This window comes from Kryptolebias marmoratus, linkage group LG5 (assembly GCF_001649575.2).
Source record: "Kryptolebias marmoratus isolate JLee-2015 linkage group LG5, ASM164957v2, whole genome shotgun sequence".
NCBI lineage: Eukaryota > Metazoa > Chordata > Actinopteri > Cyprinodontiformes > Rivulidae > Kryptolebias > Kryptolebias marmoratus.
In genome coordinates, this window is record NC_051434.1 from 15,812,275 (window position 1) to 15,835,809 (window position 23,535).

The following is a 23,535-nucleotide window of genomic DNA, read 5'->3' on the forward strand; positions in this document are numbered from 1 at the left end:
GCATTCATCACAATGAGGAAAATGTGACTCACTATATAACAGTTGATTTCGCCTCACGACAGGGGTAGGCGTGTCTCCGTGCTGTCGTAATCATTGTTCCATCTTACTGTCCAATCAGAAGCAGAGCTCAAAATTGCGGCTTTGATTGACAGAGAAATGCACCAATAACCGCTGAGAACAGGCTGATGTAAAATTCCAGTTTACGGATGCCTTGTTGGAGGAAGTGAAATCTATCAAACAAATCATGAGTTTTCACTACGGTCAGGTATGAAAACTTCCTTTTATTTGTTTTGTTTGGGCCGGTTATCCTGACATGTTGAATTAATTTAATTTGTGTATGTGTTTTATTGCTTTTTATGCGACAAAGCTAAACGTTTATATTGAGGGTAAACGAACAAAGTTAGCTTTTAGTTTGCTATGGCTAGCAGAGTATGTGGCTCCTGTTTTAACAAATCTTTGTATTTTAGCCTGAAATGTTCTGCCTTCGAACAATACTCGCATTGCTGACATTTCTACTCTTTTTATGAATTTAACTTTAATCCAGTGTTAGGTTAGGCAGTCTTGAGAAGTCCTTTTCGCGTTGAAGACAAAGATAAACGTAAAAGGTTTCTGAAGCAAAACGTAACTTTTGCTGGTTAGCCGGGGTGTTGCGTCGAAATGTGTCCCCCCGACGAAATCTGTTTCTCCACAAGCTTCGCTCCATTTTCCCCTTTAACCTTCGCTGTTTTAAACATTGACATTTTAAGAAGAAGAATTAAAATAAAATAAAATGTTTTCATATTTTTTGCGTGTTTTTGTCCCTTTTAAACAGGGGAAACGCCCATTGACGGCTGAATATCTTACAGGCTTAAGACAGCTGGGGGAACAGATTTCGACGCAACACCTGAACCTTCATTCAGTTTAAAAAAGTTTCCTCTTTACATGTATTTCTATTAATCCTCAGTACTGTGGCTTATCAGGATCAGGCAGCTAACTTTGCTTACATAGTTAGGAAGCTGCCGTGTTTTATTGTTTATTCCTAAAGCTATATTTTATTGTCATCCATCCATCCATCCATCCATCCATCCATTGTCTTCCGCTTATCCGGGGTCGGGTCGCGAGGGCAGCAGTTTTATTGTCAGTTTTTTTTAAATTCCTCTATTTTGTATGTGGCAAAGACAATCCAGGTTGAAACTGGACACTTTCTTTTACTCTACCTAAAAAAATAATTTTATAGCCTGACATTGTCGCTTAAAATGAACATAACTGATATGTCATTACCTTGATTTATGTTCTTATAAGCCAGCTACATTCAGGAGCTTTTGAGACTAGTTTTGTATGCTTTATGTTTTGTGTTCAGCAGTCTACCAACAATCCTCCACCATTTGTAGCTCATTTACCAACTGCGTTTGCTATTTCAGTGACTTGTCTTTGTGTGTTACTACAGGGTTATCCAGGAGGAGGTAACCCACCAGCAGGTAACCCGTACGGTGGAGGCAGGGGCTTTTATGGGTCTCCCTCATCAGCGCCATACGGAGGTGGTGCAGGAGGTCCCTATGGTGGTTATGGAGCCCCAGTTCACGGTGGGCAGTATGGGCCTGGACCTGGTGGCGCATCCGGGGGCTACGGGGGTCAACCGTACAGAGGACCTCATGCTCCTGCAGGTAACGACGGGACGAAGTTGTAGTACGGCAGCTGTTAAAGGTTAAAATGGGCATATTCCTTTTTTTTTCTTTGTTGCTTCTTTCTAGTTTTGTTTTGTTTTTTCTCCCCCACCTCTTGTTTCTTTTGGGATGATGGATAGAAACAACTTAAGCCTCCCCGACACTCGTCTATAGCCAGGGCTCGGTTTGTGCCCCTCAGCAGGCCTGCGCGGCTGGAGTAATGACTCCGCTAACACCGAGTGAGAGACAGATGGGAGGAGGTGGTGTCTGGTGTGTGTGTGTGTGTTATTGCACCGTTTCCAGTAGCAACTGAGTCTTAAGTCAGAACCTGAAAGTCTGTGTTGCCATCACCCCCCCCCCCCCCCCCGCAGGGACAGACATCAGGACCTGAAGTGTCACCCGTCCTTCTCCCCTTTCATTTTCCTGACCATCAACCATCCCTCTGCTCCTCCCATATCCTCTCACAACATATTTTTCTAAGACTCTTTTCTTTCCCACCATGTATTCAGGTAATGGCCTCTTGACCTAACAACACTACTCTCTCGCTGAATGACTTTTCCCAGACCCACGATGCTGTCTTTATTTTATTTATTGCTACACTGAGTGCACGTGTGGCAAAAGTTCGAGAGGTTATCCTTCAGGAAGATTCATTATTAAGATTGTAAGACTTTTTTTTTTTTTTCCCAGTCATCTAAAACCAATAGACAGTCCCGTCTTTTTCATCATTCTTTCCCCTTGGAGGTTTACCGCTTCACAAACCTTTAGCAAAGTAATAAATGTTCAAAAGTATAAGGACTGGAAACGATAAAGAGAGCAACTCAAGTGTTGGCTGTTTAAGAAGCGAAACAAAGAAGGACAATAAATGTGAACGGCAGAAACTCTTTCTTATTGCCTCTTCCTTCTCCCTCCGTACTCTGTAGGTAACATCCCTCCTGGGGTTAACCCAGAGGCGTACCAGTGGTTCCAGACGGTCGACACGGACCAGAGCGGGTTCATCAACTTAAAGGAGCTGAAACAGGCCCTGATCAACTCCAACTGGTCCAGCTTTAATGACGAGACAAGCCTCATGATGATCAGTAAGTCATGCAGCGGAGTTAAAAAGCTCAACAAAATGAGTCGGTTCTGCCGAGATGTGTTTCTTGGGGCAGATCGACATGAATTTTTAACTACCTCCCTATTAGAGTCCTAAAGGGCTGGAGTGAGGAACTTGCCTAAAACAGAAAAGGATGGGGTGTTTTTTATTTTTTAAGAGTTTCAGCAACATTTATTGAAAAAGGAATTCAGTCTACTTTTAGTCAGATAAATAACAGTCACTCTGTGTTTTGTTAGTTGCATTTTCCAGCAGTGACTCTTATATTCTGTTTGCCGTAATGGCATTTAGGTGACTCGTGGATTGTTGTCAAAACCTCCTATTCCAAAAAAGGTTTGGATGTAAAAACAATGATTTGCAAATCTCACAAACCCATTTTTTTTCCACAGGAGAACACAGCAAACACATGAAATGTTTAAACAAAAAATTGTAAAGTTTTAAAAAGGGGGGGGTAATTTAGAATTTTATGGCAGGCGCTGCATTAAAACGGGTCTGATTCTGTTGTAAACATCCCTGAATCGGCTCGGGAACACTTATACAAATCATTTTCTGTAAGCACAGTTCTATCCACAAATACAGGTTAAAGCTCTATCAGGTAAAATGTCAACACCATCCAGAAACACCACCATCTTCTCTGGACCAGAGCTCGTTTAAAATGAACTGAGGCAGAGTGGAAAACTGTTCTGTGGTCAGACGAATCAAAATTTTACCTTTTTTTTTTTTTTTTTTTTTTTTGGACACTATGGACGTCATGTCCTCCACATATCTGGCCTGTTCAACACACAGTTCAAGAGTCTGCCTCTCTGATGATATGGGGGTGCATTAGGACCTTATAGCAGGAGCAGTTTACATATCTGGAATGGCACCATCTATGCAGAGAAGCTTATACAGGTTTTAGAACAACTTGTGCTCCCATCTGACATAAAAAAATAAAACTGTCAAAGAAGACCCAGAATTGTTAAACAGCTAGAATCCTTCATCATTCGAGAATGGGGCAACACTCCCCTCCAACAACTCCAGCAGCTGCTTTCCTCAGTTTCTAAATATTTACAGACTGTTGTTAAAAGAGGAGGGGATGCTTCGCGGTGGTAAACATGGTCCTTCCTCTAACTTTTGTGAGACGAGTCGCTGCAGTAAAATTCAAAATGCCCTCATTTCTTCCAGAAACCTGATAGAATTTCTCAGTGCCAACATTTGATGTTTACTGTGCTCCACTGTGAATAAAATATGGTTTTATGTTTGTCTGAGCCCGCTCTGTTTTGTGTTTTCCGTCAGACATGTTTGATAAGACGCGGTCGGGTCGGATCGACTTGTTTGGTTTCTCAGCTCTGTGGGACTTCATGCAGCAGTGGAGGGGGTTGTTTCAGCACTACGACAGGGACCGCTCCGGCTCCATCAGCGGCGCCGAACTGAGCCAAGGTACTGCCGCGTGATCGTTTGCTAAAAGCGCTCGGCGTCCTTCGCCGACTCCGGTCCTCGTTTTCCCCTAATCCTCCCCCTCTGCTTACACCCCAGCCTTAGCCCACATGGGCTACAACCTCAGCCTGCAGTTTTCTGAGGCCCTGGTGCAGCGCTACGGCGCGAGAGGCCGCGGCATACAGCTGGACCGCTTCATCCAGGTGTGCACCCAGCTGCAGAGCATGACGCAGGTGTTCAGGGAAAAAGACACCACCAGGACGGGCAACGTCCGCCTCAGCTACGAAGACTTTCTCTCCGGCGCCGTCACAAGGCTCATGTGAGCCTGCTTTACCGTGGATCCACGCCATCACTCCGTGTTCAGGTCAAAGGCTGAACTTTACCAGAAGTGCCCCCCGCATACTAGAGCGTATATAAGTGGCAGCATCCAGCCGTTGTGAGTAGAGAAAGCCTTATTTTATGCACCTGGGTGAGGTTCGATGGTTATTCCAAAGGTAACGAAAGTGATCTTAACTTTTGCCAGGAAGTCAGCATTACACAGTAACCAACTGAGGCTTTTTAACATTACCGTTTCTCCCCAAGCTGCCTCTGTGGCGGTGATTCGTGTTTATCAGTGCCAGTGGTTGACGTTATAAGCTGTTAAACTGAGATCCAAGAATATTTGCTCAACCGAGTCAGTTAAATTTAAAGCTGAGTTAAAACAATGATTGAACAGGAGTTCAGGACATAATAGCGTAAGGAGAAAATGAGTTACAGCTAAATATTTTACTTGTCTTTCAACGTGTTAAAGCTTCAAAACTAATGTTCCTGGAGGGGTGGGTGGGGGGCAGTAACTGGCATTTCCAAAAGTGCTTTCATTCCTGGGATATTGTTTTGTTTCCTGAATGCTAATAAGTACAGGGACCCTTTTATATATGCAAAAATGATTGACATGTTTAATATAAATCACTTTTTTTTGTTTTGTTTTTTTGTATTATTAATAATTGCGCTCTTATAAAGTTACATGAAGAAAAATTGCCAAACGACTGAAAGACGGGAGATAAAACTGTGACTCATTATGTTTTCTGCTTTCAGTCCAAATAAATGGGATCCTCTGTGATGATTATTATTATGTCCAGGACATGATAGTTTTGTGATTAATGTTAAAAGCACTTCTCCTAAATGTTTACATTCTGATTTCTTTGATTATCTCAAAGTATTTGTAATGCATTCAGCAAATAAATGTTCCGAGTTTGTATTCATGGTCGATCCAATTTGCTTGTAATAAGCCTGTGAGCTCCTGGAAACAGGAGCTGTGACGTTTTTTGCGAGGAACATTTAGTCCAGTTAAAGTCCTAGCACTTCTTCCAGGAATGCATATCGCCCACCGCCTGTCAGGGCAGAGCTTTAGGCTGAGATCATATTAAGATGAGATCATATTAAGCTCCATGTCTGTAAAACTGACCAACTTACAGCCATCTTTGCGGTTGCTTAGGTAGCTTATCTTGAATGGCCATTCCAGAGGAACACAGACACAGGCAAAAACATTCAACAAAATCAACCAGTAGTTGTTTGTTTGTTTGTTTTGTTTCATCTTATGGTAGATTGGCTGCCTGAAGGAACCAACTGTTGCTCCTGTTCTGCATCCTTCTCTGTTTATCTGATCGCACCCATGGGGGTTTTAAGGTTACGAGGCCGTGCGACGACTCTGATTTGGATCGATGCGATTCGTTGCGTTCTCACGTAGACGGGAAGCGGCGAGCGCAGCTCTAAATCTCATTCGCGAATAAACAAGAGACTCCTTAAATAATTATTTAAGGATTAATCCTGGTGCTGCCAGGCTGGCCGGTAAAGCAGAACAGGCAGAAGTGATGTAGTTGTCCTGCGGGGGGGTGGGGGGGGGTCTGTTCGACAGCGGCTGATCACATGCCAGTCCAGGCAACGACACGATGGACAGCACGGCGGGAGAAAGTGCTAAACAGAGTGATTTTCAAACATAATCGCTGACATGGACTCCACTTAATCACAATTCCAGCACAGTTTGGAACTAATTAGAACAAATTCTGGATATGGCTCCCCTATTTCCCCCCCCTCCCCCAATCACCTCTGTTTACAAGGGACCATTAAGCCAAAGCTGGTCATTGCTCTATGACAGGCTGCAGTCCAATTGCTATAGATCAACTATGTCCCCGGCATTGTTGTTGTTAAATGGGAAAACTTCTCAGCATGGGAGCTGAATAATCAGCGTCATCCATCACGCGGCGCTTTGCAAAGAACACTTACCGATTCACTACCCAGAAACTACTGTGTCATACAGGAACACTGTTCCCCCATAAGTCAGCTTGAAGATACATTAGTTCCTCCTACGTGACAGAAATGCCAACTACTTCCTTGCTCTCCTCGAAGGAATGCTTATTGCCCACTGCCGTGTCAGTTTTAACTCAATATCTGCATTAGCTGACTGAGTTGGATCCTTTTCTGTGTTGGCCTTGTATCGTTCAGCTGAGGCATCTGTTTTGATTTGGACTTACTCCAAAGGTTGATCAGTTGTAGACCGACATCAAATGATTACTTCCTGAAAGTGTTGTTAAAGTCTGTCCTCTGCTTCTTGAAATATTTTGCTAAAACTGCTAACTCTGGCATCGTTTCCCCTCCCCTCTTACCTTTAGGTGGCAGGCTGTAATAAACAAAGGGTCGTGCTTTTTAGTTGTTTATAGTGATGCACCATCTGAAAGTCTCTTTATAAATCAAAAAGTTTTTTTTTCTTAACTTGGAAAAAATTCCTTGGCGATTGCAAGTTGTCATCAGAGGGTAAGTCGCTCCTGTCAGCTTTTTAAGGCGTGTTCCCTGACAAGATGATCTATGGAAAATGTTTTTATTAAGGTGGTGTTGTTGTTGATGTTTTTTTTTTCAGGTCTTCTCGGCTCTTTTTGACAAGACGAGTGTCTCATGTTGGACAGGAAACAACCCAGTTGTCTTGCACAGGCACAAGATGCATTTGTGCATCTTTGTGCAGATTTTAATATATGGCGGCTCATAAAACCAAATATTAAACCACATCAATAACTTGTTTGGCTCATGTGCAGTTTTATAGTTGTACTTTTCTCCTCATGAGCCTGACGAGTGTTTTAAAATCTTGTATTATATTGAATTTTACAAATTCAGTCTTAAGTCATCCCTCATTTCCTAAACACTTTCGGAGAGATGTTTTCTTTGTTAATCAGACCTGAGAATCATTTGGGCATAAAAAAGCTTCTAAATAATGTCTAAACTCAATGAGTTCATCAGTGTTGTGTTATAACTGACAACTTAATGAAAAGCTGATTTAAAATGAATTTTCGGGGACTTTGTTTCTGTCAGCTTGTCACAAAGAAACACTTTGTTGTGCTTTCTTGAATCAAATCCATAAGAAATGCCAAAGAAAACAGTTTAATAGACACAGAATGGGATTTTAGAACCAACAAGGTGATTCTGAAAGATCTACCAGCAGAAACTGATGAATAACTGCGGGACGATGCATCTCTAAGGTCTTGTTATTTCTTTGCTGGATTTTTTTTTTCCTGTTTCTTAAAGATATGACTTTTAGATACTGTGCATCTGCTGGAGATGCAGTGGGTCTTTCTGTCCACCACTACAGATTTTTTATTGTTATTTTAAGTGCTGGCAGCACAATACCATGGTCATGGTCAGGTACAAGGACTGGACACAAAATGGAGTGGAAAAAGCATCCAAAATCCAAAGAAAAACCTTCTGGAAAAGTTTCATAAAACTTTGAAAACCTATTAATCCAAAATCATAAGAAAGTCTGGCTCACTTGCTCAAAAATGCACGAGACTTACACAGTTTAACATGCTATATTGTGATCAAAAGTTGCCCAGCTCATCTCGATGCAGTGACCTATCTGTACCAGTAGGTGGGGATAAAACACCAGAAATTGAGAAGTCGCTCAACCAATCACATTTAACCTTGAAGGATACCGGCACAGAAGCGGAAGTTGCGTCACCACAGTGCCAACGTGCTAACGATAAAGGTGAGCACAGTGTTATGAAATAAACTAATGTATTTATGGAAATATCACGTCAAATAGTGTCGCATTGGGTATTTTTAGGTAAATACAGTAAAGTTGTGGGCTTACGTCCAAAGTGACATTGTCCGTACTGTGAAGGTTACGTGTCGGTTAACTAAAGGTGAATTATCTGCTATAGAAATCAAGTTTTTTTAAAGTAATTGTCATCATATGTTTTACACATTATTTGCTTTTAAGTCTTAAGACGCTTTCTGAAGTTTTAGCCTCAGTAACAGTTTGTTCAAACTAAATTTCCTTGTCATTTGTCTCATTTAATGGGTTGTGATCCGACGATACGGCGAACTCCGTAATAAATTGTTACTGTATAACTCTTCGTGTCTAATAATAAGGGAAGGCGGACGGGTTAAAGAGTCAAATGAATGGCTCGTTAAAAGTGAAGGTTACTTCTTTAATTCGGCTTGCATGACACATGCGGGAACAAAACTGAGGCCGTGACATTTTGACTTTTCTAACCAGCTAACCGAAGCAGGAGCGCTAATGCTAATCTGAGGCTAGCATGGCACAGTTGTGATAGTGTTTTTTATTTTTATTTTTTTAAAAGATGTGCAAGCGTCTTAAGGCAATTCATCTCACAGGTTCATCACAGATAATTAGAATATCATCGATAAGTTAATTTAAAATCCTTGCGTTTATTGGTTTTATGTGATATTCCGAGTTAGCTTTAAGCCATCGTAAAAATAAACAGAAATAAACCCTTGAATTGTATCAGTGTGTGTAAAGAATCTGTATAGGTTTGAGTTTTTGAATTGAGTTATTGAAATACAGGAGATTTTCTTTGATACTCTAAATTTATTTGATTGTTTATTACTTGCACCTGTATGTGGAAGTGTTGCTTCCTGTAAAGTCAGGTTAGTTTGTGTTAATAAGTGCTCACTTGTTCTTGTGGCCTTTAGGATGATTTAAAGCAAATACCACGTTAATAATAATTACATTGTACAGTTCTCCCACTCCCTGTCTGACTGAATTAATTTAGTTAATTCATATGCTGGTTATGGTTCATAATTTGGTATAACCAGCAGCTTCAGTTTCTAACCACAAGAGGGAGCCAGCAGATAGGTATTTGCTTATTAGATTAAAACTGCTCAAAACTAAAGGTGTTTGCTAGTTTCTCCATCTAACTAAAGCTCCTTACCATGAATTACGCCTTTAATAAAACCTGAAATGTGATTTAATTCTATTATTTTCATGTCAACACTCAGCACTTGGAAACCAAAGTGGCTGGCAGTCATGTGGCCCGTCATGTGGACGGCTTTGCGGACCTACGCGCCTTACGTCACCTTCCCCGTGGCCTTCGTGGTTGGAGCAGTGGGCTACCACCTGGAATGGTTCATCCGGGGGACGCCCAAACCCCGGGAGGACGAAAAGAGCATCCTGGAGCTGCGGGAGGAGCGGAAGCTGCAGGAGCAAGTGGGCCAGGACGGCACTCAGGTGCTGAGCCTGAAGGAGAAACTGGAGTTCACGCCGAAAGCTGCCCTCAACAGGAACCGACCCGAGAAGAGCTAACTCGTGTCGGCGCGACAGACGGTTTCTCACCTTTGTAAGGACGGCGCCGTGGGATCACAGCGGGGTGAACTGGAGGACAAAACCGCCCGTTCTTCTGTCCACCTCCACTACACTTCTCCAACTCGTGACTTCCTAAAGGCCCGAACTTGCACAGATGAACAGCAGAGACTGATTAGGAGCTGGAACACATTTTAAAAAGTATTCTCGCTCATTTCAAACCGGTTTTAGATCGTGAATGGAATCGCTTCACAATCCGGTGCACACGCTTGATCTTGCATGGATTCACAAATGAAACACCGCTGCAATCCTAGTGAACTCCTCAGTGTTTCGGCTCTGATCTCATTTTTGTTTTTGTCTTCGCCTGTCTGCTGGTGCAACGAGAAGGCGAACGTCGTTTCATCCGTGTTCGGTTGCCGCAGCGCAACCCAGATTTTAACGCGACTCTCAAGTTCAAAACGTGCCGCGCACCTTTTGTCCTTTTTAACCTCTTCTGTTGAGAACAGACATCTGTCTGTGATGAAGACAGTGGGAACAGAAAGACAGCTGTTTTGTTTTTTGTTTTTTCTTTTCTACAACCTACGATGGGATGAGACGTAACAAGTCGTGTAGTTTCGGAGATTTCTGCAGGAGTTGTAAGCTGCTAAGGCAGAGTGTTTGCCGTGTGCACGGGGTACTTTCATTTTTTAGAAAGGCTGCCATTTCCGCACACCAAAAATCCGAATTGTGACTTGTAGAAATAACGAATAAAGACGAATGTGTTTCTAAGCTGAAAGCGTGCGCCTTTTTTGTCTCCTTGACGTTCATTTTGTTCCTCTCCTTTCATTAGGAAACGATTCCTCGAGGCAAAAAATGTGAAATGCCAGCTTTGTGACTCGTTGGGCACCTCGGGATAGACGCACCGTCGCAGATATTTCATCCGTGGGGACGTGAGGCCAACTTCTCCTCCTTACGAAAGCATCATCGCTTCGTCTTTATTTTGTACTCCATCTGTAAGGTCACAGAATTCAGTGCTCGCCACGAACAACTCATCCATTTTAATCAGCCGATGATTTGTTCGCTCTCATAAGTCGGTTCGTGATTAAAACTCTGGCATTTAGCTTTGGGATTACGAGGCGCCGAACGAACGCGAGAAACGTGAATGTCAACGCCAAACGTGACCTTTCAGCGCATCGGCAAAGAGATCCACAAAATCAGCCCAAAACTTGTTTTTTTTACATATTAGCGCTTTCAGCATTTTAGTTTGACGTCAACAGAAAAGAAAGACTTCTCAGGTTCAGTCGGACCGGCGACCCCGAACCTGCCCGTCGCCCCAGCGTTTGTTCTGCGTGAAACTGACGCCGCCCGTCAGTGCCCAGACTTCCACCGGAGTGGCGACGACCACGTTATCTGTCGCCATCTGAAGCTTCTTTTTGTTGCCCTCTTTGATTTGCGATCAAACGAAACGACGGAAAGAAGGCGTGGTTACTCCGCGCTTCAGTCCAGACGTCCTCGGGACGGAGAGGTGATGGCTGCTAAATCATACTGAGAGTTGCTTTGGCGTGTGAAAGGTGTGTGTGTGTTCTCCTGGGGACAGTCAGAGGACAGATTGCCTGTCTTAACAATGGCCCGGCTCCTCAGAGCTGGACAGAACTGCAGTGGGAACTGAAATGAGGAGGATGTCGGGAGGTCCGCCATTGTTCTTGCTGGGTGATGGGGGGAATGGGTGTGGGTGATGCTGGCTCACGTTCTGGTGAAATCTAACATTTAATGATGTTTGATGCACTCGTGTGAAACTGTTTAAGAACAGTGTCCGTCTGTTTTTAAGTAATCTGGGTTGTTTTACAGAGAAGTGGAGTCTGTATTTCTCAGGGACGGGGCCGTCGGTCCAGGTGGGAACCGGGTTCTGTCTCAGCTGGCGCGTTTTGTGAAACTGTCGACTTTCCCCGCAGCCAGCTGCTCGGACACAAAACGGTGTAATCCCGGCATGCAATAAATAGACAAACATTCTGTTAGTTGGAGTGTTGTGATTATCTGCTGAGGAATGCGTTTGACCTCTCATGTCGACAAGTTCAATCAACTTTTACTCTTAAGATTCTCAGTTTGAGCCCGGATTCATTTTTGTTTTCCCACAACAGCTGATACCTATTTTGTTTTTTTGATGGAGGTCCAATCCAGCATCCTGGCTGGAGACAGTGTTCCCCGTATCGCATAAACAATGGAGCTGTCTGCAGGCTGGAACGGCACCGCGTCATCTGATTAAGCAGCCACACACACACACACACACACACACACATTCGTTCATGCATTTTTTTTTTTTTGCTTTGATTCCCGAGCACAACTAGTGGTACCCAGAATCTCGTTTAGCCTCATCCGACAAGGTGATTGTGATCATCCTGCGGGGGAAGTGCTACAGCTACCTGCTGTCGCTGCTGTTTGTGCTTGCAAATAACTATAAAATTCCATATACAAAACTTTGTGTTTTTTTTTAAAAGAGTTATCTCCAACATCTGAGAACACCCCAACGCCAAAGATCTGTATTTCCGTATGAAGTCAAATATCGACTTTCATTGAAACGTGCGCTGTAAACATGACGAGAACCTAATGGATGCTCTAAGATCTGAACAGTTTGTTCCACGTACCAGCCTTCTACTGCAAGCGACCTCTCCTCCAGCGTTGCCAGATCGGGCGCTTTTCATTCTGATCTTGCGGGCAACATTGGCTTTGGGCGAGGTTCGGAGTCAGATTGGCAGTTTTTGAGTTGACTTATTAAAACACAGTGAGACCCGTCGCCATCCCTGATTGGCGATCGTCATCCACCAGGGCGATGACAACAGAGAACCGGTGAGGCTCGTTTTAGCAGCAGGTGGATGATGTGGTGTGGCGAACCTAGCGGGAAGATGCTGAAGTGGGTTGGGAACCTCTGGTCTACACGGTTGTTGTGAATCCTAAACTCCATCTGCAAACACGGCAGTGGAGAACGTGGTGTGTCACGTGACACTCTCTCTGGATCTGATGCTGCTGCGGTGGCTGGGTCAGAGCCCCCACCCCTATAACTTCCCCCTTTTATCACGTACGCAGGCGCTGCAGGGATCGAGACGGACGTGGGGTTTTGAGTGCAGAACAGAGATTTGACACGTTTAAGAGGCTGCACTGTGGTGTAAAAACTAATTAATCTTAACTTATCTGATCGGGAAACTCTTTAATAGAATCCACAAAGATGAGGCTCACAGAAGAGCCTCCCCTTCATCCATCCGAAGCAGGAAAAAAGTCCAGGATTAACAAAGTGGTACGGCTTTGAGTTCTTCTGGCCCAAAAGCAGGTTAGACAGGAGCAGCTCCTCTCCTACAGAAAAGGAGCTGTTTCTGTGAGCTCCAGTTTAGGTGCTCCCCTTAATTGACTCCGTCCACGGCTCGCGGTTGTATGGTGTAACACTGGCAGACGCGACAGAGGGGGACAGACGAAACAAAGGAAACAATGCCCACCGCAGCACCACTGTCAGGTGGAACAATCCCTGCCGGCCAGTCCCCGGAGACGAACAATGCTGGAGCAGGAAACAGATACGGACCCACTTCCTGTCCCAGCATTTAAATTTAGAAGCTGTTCAGTTCAGTTCAGTTGTCCAAAACAGACCAATTAGGAGCAAGGTGCACGCACGTGACATTGTCGAGGAAACAAGCAAAATCATTTGTCCGGATTGTTCCTGATAAAGGTCAGAGGTCAAGACCCCTTGAGTCAGCACTTAGCGCTGACCGAATCAAGCCGGTCCAGCCAATTCTGAGAGGTCTGAACCCACACCTCACCTCCTCAGACTATCCAGACATCAAACCTGCATCAAACCCTGACAGATTCACCAGACGAGTAAGATTTGACTTAGCCGGACTAAGCCTTTTGTCACCAACCAGACGAACCAGTAGAGAAAAATAAAACTTAAGAGATGACTTATCGAAGAAGAAACCCAGGAGTCTCAGTTCAGGTACGTTTTTTTTTTTTTTTTCCTTTCGGACAAATTGAAAGTAGCGTATTTTCCACACTATAGGTCGCACTGGATTATAAGACACACTGTCGATGAATGATCCATTTTCGAACATTTGTCATATATACAAAGCACACCGGACTATAAGGCGCATCGTCATTTTTGTAACTTGGCGCGGACCGCACGCACCGCGCTCCATTCAAAAGGGACGATTTCGGTGCTCTAGCAGAGCTGGTTCGCCTGTATCAGCATTTATCGAGCTCAACGTGGCACATCTTCACCTACGGTCGCAGCAGGTTTGCTGATGACATCATCAGCCGGAAGGTCAGGTCAGCTCTGCTCTGCTCACAACTCCAGCACGCTTATGAGGGGGAAAAAAAAGGGATTTGGCACAGGGCTACAATTTCCTCGAATGAGCTCTCCACGACAAAAACAGAAGATTATAAACAGAAGCCCTCGCCGTCTGATGGGTTATTGTTTGTGTTCTGTCTAAAAATACAGATCTGATGTCATCCTAAGGACCGCGTCGACCCCGCAGACGCTATTTCAGGGCCCGTAAGTTCTTCGTTGGTCTGCGTAGAGGTGAAAGTTTGAGGTTCTGTGTTTGTGCTCGCTCGTCTCTTTAAGGCTTTAAAGATCACCTACGGTTGGTCCCGGGCGCAACACCCAGACGTTCCCTCCAAAAACGAAACACTTCATGACCCTTTCAGCCGTGTGTGTGTGTGTGCCCGTTCACCAAGCTGAAAGACCGCCTGTCGTTTCTCCACATCCAACGGCATGTGGCCGACCACAGGGCTGAGGAAATGCATCGGCCGTGACTTCAACAATCCCAGGAAACGGAGTCAGCAATGGACTTCTGAGGAGGACCTGATGGATCCTCACAGAAAGTCCCCGCCGACACTTGCTCACGTTCTTCTCCCAGCTTTCTGGGAGCTCACGCCGACTCTCTGTGAAGGTGAAGGCGGTCGATAAACTGAGCAGCCCGATTCAAGATGGCTGCCACAATCAACTGAGTTTAAAAAAAAAAAACAAACAAAAATGGCTCCATCTCGGCCAATTTTACACACACTGACCTAAAATTTGATTTGGTTGTAGCTGAGGCTTTTCCCCAACATGTACTCTGAGCAACACCTGATTGTGTAAGATGCTTGTTTAAAATTTTGCCATTACCTATGTGGAGTCGACTCTCGTCTGTCTGTTAGCAAAATATCTCATTAACCACTGCATGGATTTTAATGAAATTTGTAAGGAATAATCACTGAATATACATCTGCAAATGATTAACTTGTGGAGCCAACCCAACCCAAGATGGCCGCCACAGTCAATCCACTTTAGAAAACCCCAAAATGGCTATAATTTGATCGGTTTTGCAGATATTGTGCTCAAATTTGGAGTGGTGTTAGCTGAGAGTCATTCACAACACGTAGTCCAAGTACTAACTGTTACGAATCCTCGCCTTAATCTTTGGTACTAACTGGAGTTGAGCCCATTTGTCTGTTAGCGAAATATCTCATGAACCACTGGACAGATCTTGATCTAACGTTCAGGAGCTAATCGCTGGATGTGCCAGTACAAATGATTGGGTTTTGAACCCAATTCAAGATGGCTGCAACAGCCATTCGACCTCGGTCAGTACAAAACCAGCTAAAACTCGGTCAGTTTTACAGATATTGAGCTGAAATTTGATCTGGTAGCAGCTGAGAGTCTTTCACAACATGTATTATACGTATTGTTTCTTTCAAAGTTTGACCAAAATGGTTACAACTCAAAATAAGAGGATCGAAGTCTAAAAGTCTGTATCCGACCTGTGAGTTTCCATGTTCCTCCCTGAACAGGAGGCGAGTTATTTAGTCTGGAAAGCTTCGAGCACGAAGTGGGAAAAGGCAGCTCGGCTGTTTTGTTGTTGGCAGCAGTGCAGCCGGTATCAGCTGCCCTGTGCAATGTGTTCCATGACCCCCCCCCCCACCCATCCACCCACCCCGGCTTTTTATGAAAGCAGGCGGGAATGATCACGTGGCCGTGGGCACGAAAACATGAAAACTAGGATAACAAAACTGCCGGTTGAATGCCAGCGGGGTTATCGTGAGCAGGCATCGGACCTGGGTAGCTGCTGTTTCCTCAGCGGGGGGCCGGCACGCGACGTAAACGCATTCCTTTGCGAAGGCTGATGCAGACGTTATCACATCACTTTAAAACAATGGTAAACCTTTGGCTCTTTGCTTTAATTTTTTATTTTTTGGAACTCACACACGCTTCGAGCTCACTGGCGCTGAGAAATCCCCGTTTCCCCCATTAACCGCTTATCGTCATGGTAACGGTGGACTACAGGAGCCGCTGAGCATCGTAGCTACGGCCCTGAGAGGAAATATCACTTCATTTCAACAGAGCGACGGGAGTTTGGGGTTTTATCAGCTGCTCGACGTGGGGGGGAAAAAAAAGGGTCGCCGGCCAACATTAGCTCGCCTGAACTCGTGTTTGAGTGATGCCCTTCTTTGTAAACCAGGAAGTCAGAACTCTTGGTTTGAAAACAGACATTAAATCAGGTTCATTTCCCTCCACTAGCTCCCTTATCAGACACTAGACCTGTGATATGATAGAAAGTCGAACTATTATTTATTCTGTTATCGTGAGGGATTTGGGTTTCCTGTACAACAATACTTGGAGTGGTGCAAAATAACGCTGGACAGGAAAGACATCATCTCTTCATTTCCTGTGTAAGAAATCTACTCTTTGCTTGTAGAAAGAAAGAAATTGATCAAACTACTTTGACACAAGGCATCAATTAGAACCAGAGAAATTGCATTTTTTGCAAAACTGCAGCCTATAGCAGTGGTGTCCGATCCTGGTCCTGGAGGGCCACCGTCCTGCAGGTTTTAGTTGTTTCTCTGCTCCTCAGCAGGTCTTCATGTTCTGCAGAAGCCTGTTAATCACTCAGTCATTCAGATCAGGTGTGTCACAGCAGAGAAACACCTAAAACATGGAGGATAGTGTTCCTCCAGGACCAGAACTGGACACCACTAGACTAAAGGAACAAAACTCTAGCTAAAACTCAAAAGTGGCCAAAGGCTACCTCAAAGCTAAATGCAGCAAAAGGTTAGGTTAGCCAAGATGAGCAAAAAGCTAGTTTAAGTTTAAGGCAGCAAAGGGCTAGCTAGAAGCTAAAAGTAGCAAAATGCTAGGTAAATGTAGGAAAATGGCTAGCTTAAACTATCAAAGGCTAGCTAGAAGCTAAAAGTAGCAAAATGCTAGTTTAAGGCAGCAAATTGCTAGCTAGAGCCTAAAAGTAGCAAAATGCTAGTAAAACATAGCAAAATGGCTAGTTTAAACTATCAAAGGCTAGCTAGAAGCTAAAAGCAGCAAAACAAGTAGCTAAAAAGCTAAAAGTAGCTTAAGAAGTACACTGAAGCAGATTTCAAAGCGAATTATATTTTTAAAGGAAATAAAGAGATCCCAATGTGTTTCTATGGGGAAAACATATGTAAATAAACTTAAATATTTGATAAAGTATAAAAGTCACAGCACCCATCCCTCCGATAAGCTGAATGTTTTGAATTACGAAGTACGCAGAAGTAGTTTGATTTTAAAAAAATGTATGAAAACCCGAAACCGACCAGGAAAAGAGCGGTGTACATGCTGAATCAGCGTTCACACAATGAAGCTGGGCTTCTCTACAATATTAAATACGATTCAGTAGCTGTTGGTTTGTTTGAATTTCAGGCTCTTTATTTTCCTCCATATAATAAATATCAAGACTTCCATTCCTTAAAAGCCTAAAAATGAGCTTAAATATTTTTTTTCCCAACGAATTACCCGCTTCTTTCAGTCCATTCGGTGTGCAATCGCCATCGTTGCCTTGCAGCTCTGGCTCGGCTCAGTAAAAGCTTTCAGATCCACACTGGATGTCTGCTTGGACGCAGCGGGCCTCTCTCCTCTCCTCTCAGCTAAAGTACTTCGGTCAGTTCTTCTTCCAGGCCCTCCCGGGCCACGTCCCCAACGTGCGAGTGACCAGAACTGTGCAAATAGTGGAAAAGTACATTGTGTGTGTGTGTGTGTGTGTGTGTGTGTGTGTGCATATACACGCATGCTTGCATCCGATGCAAGTAGACTGCTGGGAGCAGAGCAGGATCTAGAGATCAGAACATTCCACAATAAAAACAGGACCATTAAGAGGAATGGGGAGTTTAAAAAAAACACAAACTCTCTTTGGGTTACAGTGCAAATCTCAGAGGAATACGCTCAAATCCCATTCCCCTCGGATAGCCTCTTTAACAGAGGCTCCTCCACGTACACTTCCTCTATCCGGGAAGGCAACGTATAAGTTAAAGCTTCCCTCGCTGTGCTTTCTCATTCCCTTTCTCAAAATGTTTCATTTTGAATGGAATCATTTTGAGAGTAAAAACCCTGCGTGTCTGTTTGCCTCTGAGGCTTTGGCTTCACAGTGGAGTGGTTGTTCTTCCCAGCAGAGCTTTAAGTAAGTCAAGTGTCATGTGCAGAATTGATAAAAAACAAACAAACAGGCAATGTCTTTGTATGCATAAACAGCATCAAACATAATGTTTTTGTTGCCCCTTACTGGGACTGTTTGGATTTTTCCCAGCTGCTTGTAAGTGTTCAGTATATTGGAACGTGTTGGAATGGGTTCTTCGGATTTCGTCCATACAGTTCACGTAACTCGGAAGCGGGTCGGCCCCGGCTGTCGCTCCTCGTCCCGGGTTCGGCTCCGTTGCCCCGTTGGTATTTAACGTGGCGTCTGCGCGGCGCGCCTCCAGCTTCGGATCGTCCCGTCGGGCCCGCTCGGACCGAGGCAGGCTGTCCTGGCGGCGCTCCTCCAGCCGGCGGGAAGCGGCGCGCGCCAGCAGGTGGAGCAGCTCAGTGAGGTTGAGGAGCAGGGAGACGGCGGCGATCACCTGAGTGTAGATGGTGAAGATGGTCTTCTCCGTGGGGCGAGACACGAAGCAGTCCACGGTGTGAGGACACGGGAACCCCGTGCACTCAAACTTGGCTGCGATGAAGAAGCCGTCGTACAGGAACCAAAGTCCAACAATAAACCCAGTTTCTAGCAGAACCTTTAACAGGATGCTGAACATGTATACTCCCAGCAGCGTGCCTCTCAGTTTCACAGGCTCGTCGGAACTCTTGGCACAATCCGGCTCGCTCCCGCCGCTCCTTTCTTTCTCTTTCTCCTCCGAGTCCTCTTTAGTCCCGCGGTACACGGATATCAAAATTTTGCCCGTCTGCTTCTCGTCTTTGACCTCTATGTTTCGGCGGCTCTTCCCGGCGTGCACGGCCACGTAGCCGAAGTAGAAGATGGTCGGCGTGGAGACGAAGATGACCTGCAGCACAAAGTAGCGGAAGTGCGATATGGGGAAGGCCGTGTTGTAGCACACGGGGGTGCAGCCAGGCTGCCTCGTGTTGCAGACGAAGTCGGCCTGCTCGTCATCCCACGCCGACTCGGCGGCAGTCCCCAGGACCAACAGCCGAAACAGGAAGAGGACGGTGAGCCAGACACGGCCGATGGGTGTCGAGTACTCCTGGCCCTTCTCCAGCAGATCCTCCAGGAAGGACCAGTCAGCTCTGGACATCCTCTGCTCCTGAGAATCCAAGTCACAATCAGAAAACGGTCCAACAAAACTACAGCGCAAGATACATTTTAAAAAAAAAAGAAGAAGAGAATATCTTTGACACGAATCCACTTGGACCAGCCGTTACCTCTTCAGTCAGTCAGAACTAATCTCTTTCTTCAAACATCAGTCGATTACATCACTTTGTTGACGTCAACATTTCTAGTTGACGTATTATTTTTACTAATTTATCTTTTAATTTCTTGAACTTTTCAACTAACATACGGCACTCAGGTTTCAGGAGGCTCGGCTGACATTCTGCTTCAACTTAGCCTGGATACCTAGCTGTTCTTTTAACCCTCTCAGGCTCAAATCAAGTTTTAGTAACAGGAAAAATCAGATATGTTGTTGCAACGCCTGCCTTGAGAGGGTTAAGCAATGCTGTCGTAAGTAAAATGCTAAAAGAAAGAATATCGATATCTCTTTTCTGTCTGCTAATAGTTGTGAATCTCCTATACCTGGCAGAGGGAACGTATCTCCACCCAACAGCCGTGTGTGTTTATGTGTCCTGTCTGTTTGATTTCTGCCACGTTTAATTGTGTAGTGTTAACAGCTAAATGGAGCAAATATAAACCCCACAAGCTCATATACAAAACATATATATGTTTTCTGAGAAGGGTAGGTGAAGTTAAAAGAATATCTTATCACATTTTAAACAGCTGTGTTGGATTTGGCTCTTTTCCTCTTTCCGACAGGTGAAGCCGAATGATTCCTGGTTTCTCAGCAGTTAATCAACATTTTCCCTTATTCAATGAACTTGGAAGTTTTAAAAGTCACTTTCAGCTGTGCATTCAGACCCTTTCCGGCCAATATGAGCGCCGCAGCCAGCGTGCATCTGTGTCGCACTGAAACATTTGTGAGGCAGGACTGTTTCGAGTCACTTATTTAACTGCTGGAGATTTTAGTCACTTTCATTTAGTTTTGTTTGTTTTGGCTTTTTTCTTGCATCCTTACTCAAAGAAGTTGCCGTGGGCTAATGGTTTTAGTCAAATTGGTCATTCTGGTCGCTAAGAATGAGGCCAAGAGTCGGTGAAAACAGGAGAGGTTCAGGTGAACGCGTCACCAATGGAGCAATCAGCGAAAGGAGCATGAAACAGAAATATCATTTTCGATTCGAACGCTGTTTGTTGGGGAAGCCACAGTCACAGATTCCTGCCGCACGTGGTTCTTTACAGCGGAGAGCAGGAAACAAACCCGGATGGAGAGGAACATTTTTCGGACGGCTGTGAATTTCAGGCAGGCGCATAGGTAGACAACCAAACTCTGTGGTCACGTTTTTAATAGGTCCGTCTGAAGTAAAAGAAATCCTTCCGACGTCGTGGAGAGACTTATGTTTGGTTGATCATTTCTTTGCACCGCGATGCGTTTCTCCAACCTTCTCATCCTCATGTTTTGATTGTTTGTTTTTTTTGTTGTACAAGTCTGACTCAAAGGACCTTATGAGCGCTTTGCCCCGAGCTTTATGGAGGTTAGAGGGATGTTAGTGACAAATGACGCACACACACACACTCATCTAAATAAACATCCGGTGTGGGGGAGTTGCTGTGATGCTTGTCTATTTGTTTATCCTATTAATGTTTTTCTGTTATTTTTTTTTTCCCTCCCCCTTTGAGAGGAAAAAAAACCCAGATAAAGCTCCTCTGACAGGATGAGAACACAATGGGCTGTAAGGGAATCCGGGCTCATTGTTGTACGCCTCAGAAATGCTCAAAACTGAACAAACGTACAGAAATAATATTCGTCTTCAGGGATTCACTGCTGCCTGCGGCGAAGCCAAAGAAATGGACATTTTAAAAAGTCCCATTTCAGCCAATTTTCAGTTCATTAAAGTCACTTCATGGTTACTTATTGTTTTTTATTGAGAGAACTAATTTATAGTTGTATAAAAACAAACAAAGTTGAGATGAGGACTCCTCTAAAGGTTGTGAAAGTAGAAATTTTATTTAAAAAAAAAGACTAAAATGGTTACCAATAACAAATGTTGGAAGTGACAGAAAACAGCTGTTCTAATTGGATAGAAGTAGCAAAATGGCCGACATGGCTCTTTAATAAATGTCTTATTAACGTGTTATTTAAACCAGTAAAATGCTCAGGGGTTTCTGTGACTTTCGTTTTGTGTCGAAAGTTTAAGAAATAAGAAGTTGGGAACCACTTTTCCAAGCTGTTTCTACAGAAACTAACATTTCCTTAGTAACGGAACGTACGCTAGCTTAAATTGCTACGTAAATAATGCTAATTTTGTCCTTTGTGCCACAAAAAGGTCACAAAACAGAGCGGCAGGAAAGCAGAAATGTTTAATTCAGTGTTGGGTTCTTTTATCCTGATTTCGACCTACCTTTCTCTCTCTCTCGGTTCGGTCTCCTTCCCCTCGCTCACTCTCTCTGCTCTCAGCTCCCGGTGTCCGTCTAATGTCACTTCAGCTCGGTCGGAGAGGGCTTCGCCTCCTTTTAAAAAGTTCCCATGTCATCGGAAAAAGCGGGGGGAAACTTTCCCATGCCTCCTTCACGGACCCTCCTCCCTCAGGAACTCCGTCCGGGAACAACGTGACGGATGGAGTCAAACTGAGCTCGGACCGTCGAGTATTTTTTTGTTTGTTTGTTTGTTTGTTTGTTTTTATATACCCTCCTCTCAATTAAATTAACACCTCTGAGCATTAATCAAAGCTTTAAAGGTTGAAAAAAGTTGTGCTGAAGACGTTCATTTTACTCATTTTATCTTTGCTCTGACAGCAAACCATTGTATTTTATGATATAAAAATTTGAACCATCTATTTTCCGACGCCTTCTGCAGTACTTGAACGTGCTTTTATTGCCCTAAAACGCGGTCTGCAGCCTTTACAACCAGAGGAGCCACACAGTGGGTTAGAACTGACCACCAGCTGGTGGCCCGTGGGCTTCCAGTCTGTTGGGAGGTGTTTTCCGGTCAGTGTGGGATGGTGACCCCCGAAATAAAACCAAGATTACACAACTCATTAGGTGTTATACAAACACTGCATACAACTACTGTTGTTTATTACATTAAACAAGTAAAAATCAAGAATAAATTTTGACATTTATTGGTGTTTTTACATGAAACAGCAAAAAAAAAGACAAGATGGGGTAAAATATTTTATAGCTTATACCATCTATTGATAAAACTATGTGAGTCCTTTCTCTGTAATAATAACACATACAGATAAATATTAAAAATTATGCCAGTTGGTTGAGTTTTTAATCGGGGCTTAAGCTGTGTTAGGTTTGGGAAACAACACCTTGCGTTTTTCTTCTCAACATTTTTTTGTACACCTTTAAGGAAAATTGCAATTTTTGTTCTGGTGGATTGAGAGGAAAAATCACGCAGTGAGGCTGGAAATTGCGTTAACGAAGCAGCTAACAGGCTAGCATGAGCTGATCAACATGTTTTGTCCTGGTATAAGTAGGATTGTTCACATGTTTGCAAAAAAATAGGCAGTAAAAGTGATAAAAACTAGGCTCTTCTGTTCTTGTTATGGAATTCAATAAAAATTAATTTCCTTGTTATTTTGGTCAGAGCTACAAAGAGTCACTGCCGAGGGACCAAAGAGCCACATGTGGTCCTCAGAGACCTCTGCCCTCGGAACGAAGAACTGGACTAATTGGACTTGTGTAATTTCCCCTTCGGCCACTTGATGGCGCCAATTACCTTATTTGTTATAAAGACGCCCCTCAACAAACTGCAATGTTCACTGCACGAGTTGAACTTCTCTCTGTTTGTTCACGTTATGGCAAAAAATGTATTTGTTTATGTATTTATTTACTTATCAGTGCAAGTATCTCCAGCACTTGTAGTAACAGATATCAGGAGTTTTACACTGAAAATACAAAAATTGAAAACTAAAAATATAATGCAGTTTTCACCTTCATGTTTTTTTTCTTCTTCTTTGTTCTTCTTCCTTTTTTAAATTTAAATTAGCTGCGAAATAAAACTGGAACAGATATTTCCCATTGTAAAATTCTGTCAGACCACTTTTATATTTGGTTACGGCACACGACATTGGCTGTGCCATCTTTTCACTACAGCATTCGTGTTTGCCCAGAGTTGCTCTAATTCCTTCAAGCAGATTTATTTTATTTATTTTTTTTTTCAATTATAGCAGAGTCAGACGGTTATGCTAAGACTCTCAGCATAAAGCCCTGGCTCGGTGGTGGCCGCTCCATGTGTGAAAATGGTGCCTCCCTGAACAAGCCCTTCCCTGTCTGAGCTTGACGGAGTCTGGGTTTCTCATC

At 43.9% G+C, this 23,535-nt stretch overlaps 3 protein-coding genes across 4 annotated transcripts; 2 read left to right on the forward strand and 1 right to left on the reverse strand.

Annotated features, from left to right (window-relative positions):
- Window positions 1-158: 158 nt before the first annotated feature.
- Window positions 159-5,390, forward strand: pef1 (penta-EF-hand domain containing 1). The gene is made up of 5 exons (XM_017420670.3): window positions 159-265; window positions 1,427-1,643; window positions 2,564-2,719; window positions 4,009-4,152; window positions 4,249-5,390. Exons 1-5 carry the CDS (start codon window positions 245-247, stop codon window positions 4,470-4,472), a joined length of 762 nt encoding a protein of 253 aa, XP_017276159.1. The 5' UTR covers window positions 159-244; the 3' UTR covers window positions 4,473-5,390.
- A 2,639-nt stretch (window positions 5,391-8,029) lies between these two features.
- smim12 (small integral membrane protein 12) lies at window positions 8,030-9,903 on the forward strand. 2 transcript variants are annotated; one of them, XM_017422121.3, is made up of 2 exons: window positions 8,030-8,158; window positions 9,415-9,903. In XM_017422121.3, exon 2 carries the CDS (start codon window positions 9,443-9,445, stop codon window positions 9,716-9,718), a length of 276 nt encoding a protein of 91 aa, XP_017277610.1. In that variant the 5' UTR covers window positions 8,030-8,158; window positions 9,415-9,442; the 3' UTR covers window positions 9,719-9,903. The 2 variants fall into 2 exon arrangements, with proteins under 2 accessions (XP_017277610.1, XP_024862681.1); XM_025006913.2 differs by lacking the exon at window positions 8,030-8,158 and adding an exon at window positions 8,204-8,315.
- Window positions 9,904-17,367: 7,464 nt separating this feature from the next.
- On the reverse strand, window positions 17,368-21,730 carry gja4 (gap junction protein alpha 4). Its single transcript, XM_017422153.3, has 2 exons — window positions 21,627-21,730; window positions 17,368-19,261 (listed from the first exon to the last, which is right to left on the reverse strand). Exon 2 carries the CDS (start codon window positions 19,250-19,252, stop codon window positions 18,215-18,217), a length of 1,038 nt encoding a protein of 345 aa, XP_017277642.1. The 5' UTR covers window positions 19,253-19,261; window positions 21,627-21,730; the 3' UTR covers window positions 17,368-18,214.
- Window positions 21,731-23,535: the final 1,805 nt, after the last annotated feature.

What these genes read in the sequence shown, in the direction of transcription:
- pef1 (XM_017420670.3), top strand. Translation starts at nt 245, where the DNA reads ATGAGTTTTCACTACGGTCAG. An exon ending in TGAGTTTTCACTACGGTCAG is followed by an intron (nt 266 to 1,426) that starts GTATGAAAACTT and finishes GTGTTACTACAG; the next exon opens with GGTTATCCAGGAGGAGGTAA. An exon ending in GACAAGCCTCATGATGATCA is followed by an intron (nt 2,720 to 4,008) that starts GTAAGTCATGCA and finishes GTTTTCCGTCAG; the next exon opens with ACATGTTTGATAAGACGCGG.
- gja4 (XM_017422153.3), bottom strand. Translation starts at nt 19,252, where the DNA reads ATGTCCAGAGCTGACTGGTCCTTCCTGGAGGATCTGCTGGAGAAGGGC.
- smim12 (XM_017422121.3), top strand. Translation starts at nt 9,443, where the DNA reads ATGTGGCCCGTCATGTGGACGGCTTTGCGGACCTACGCGCCTTACGTC.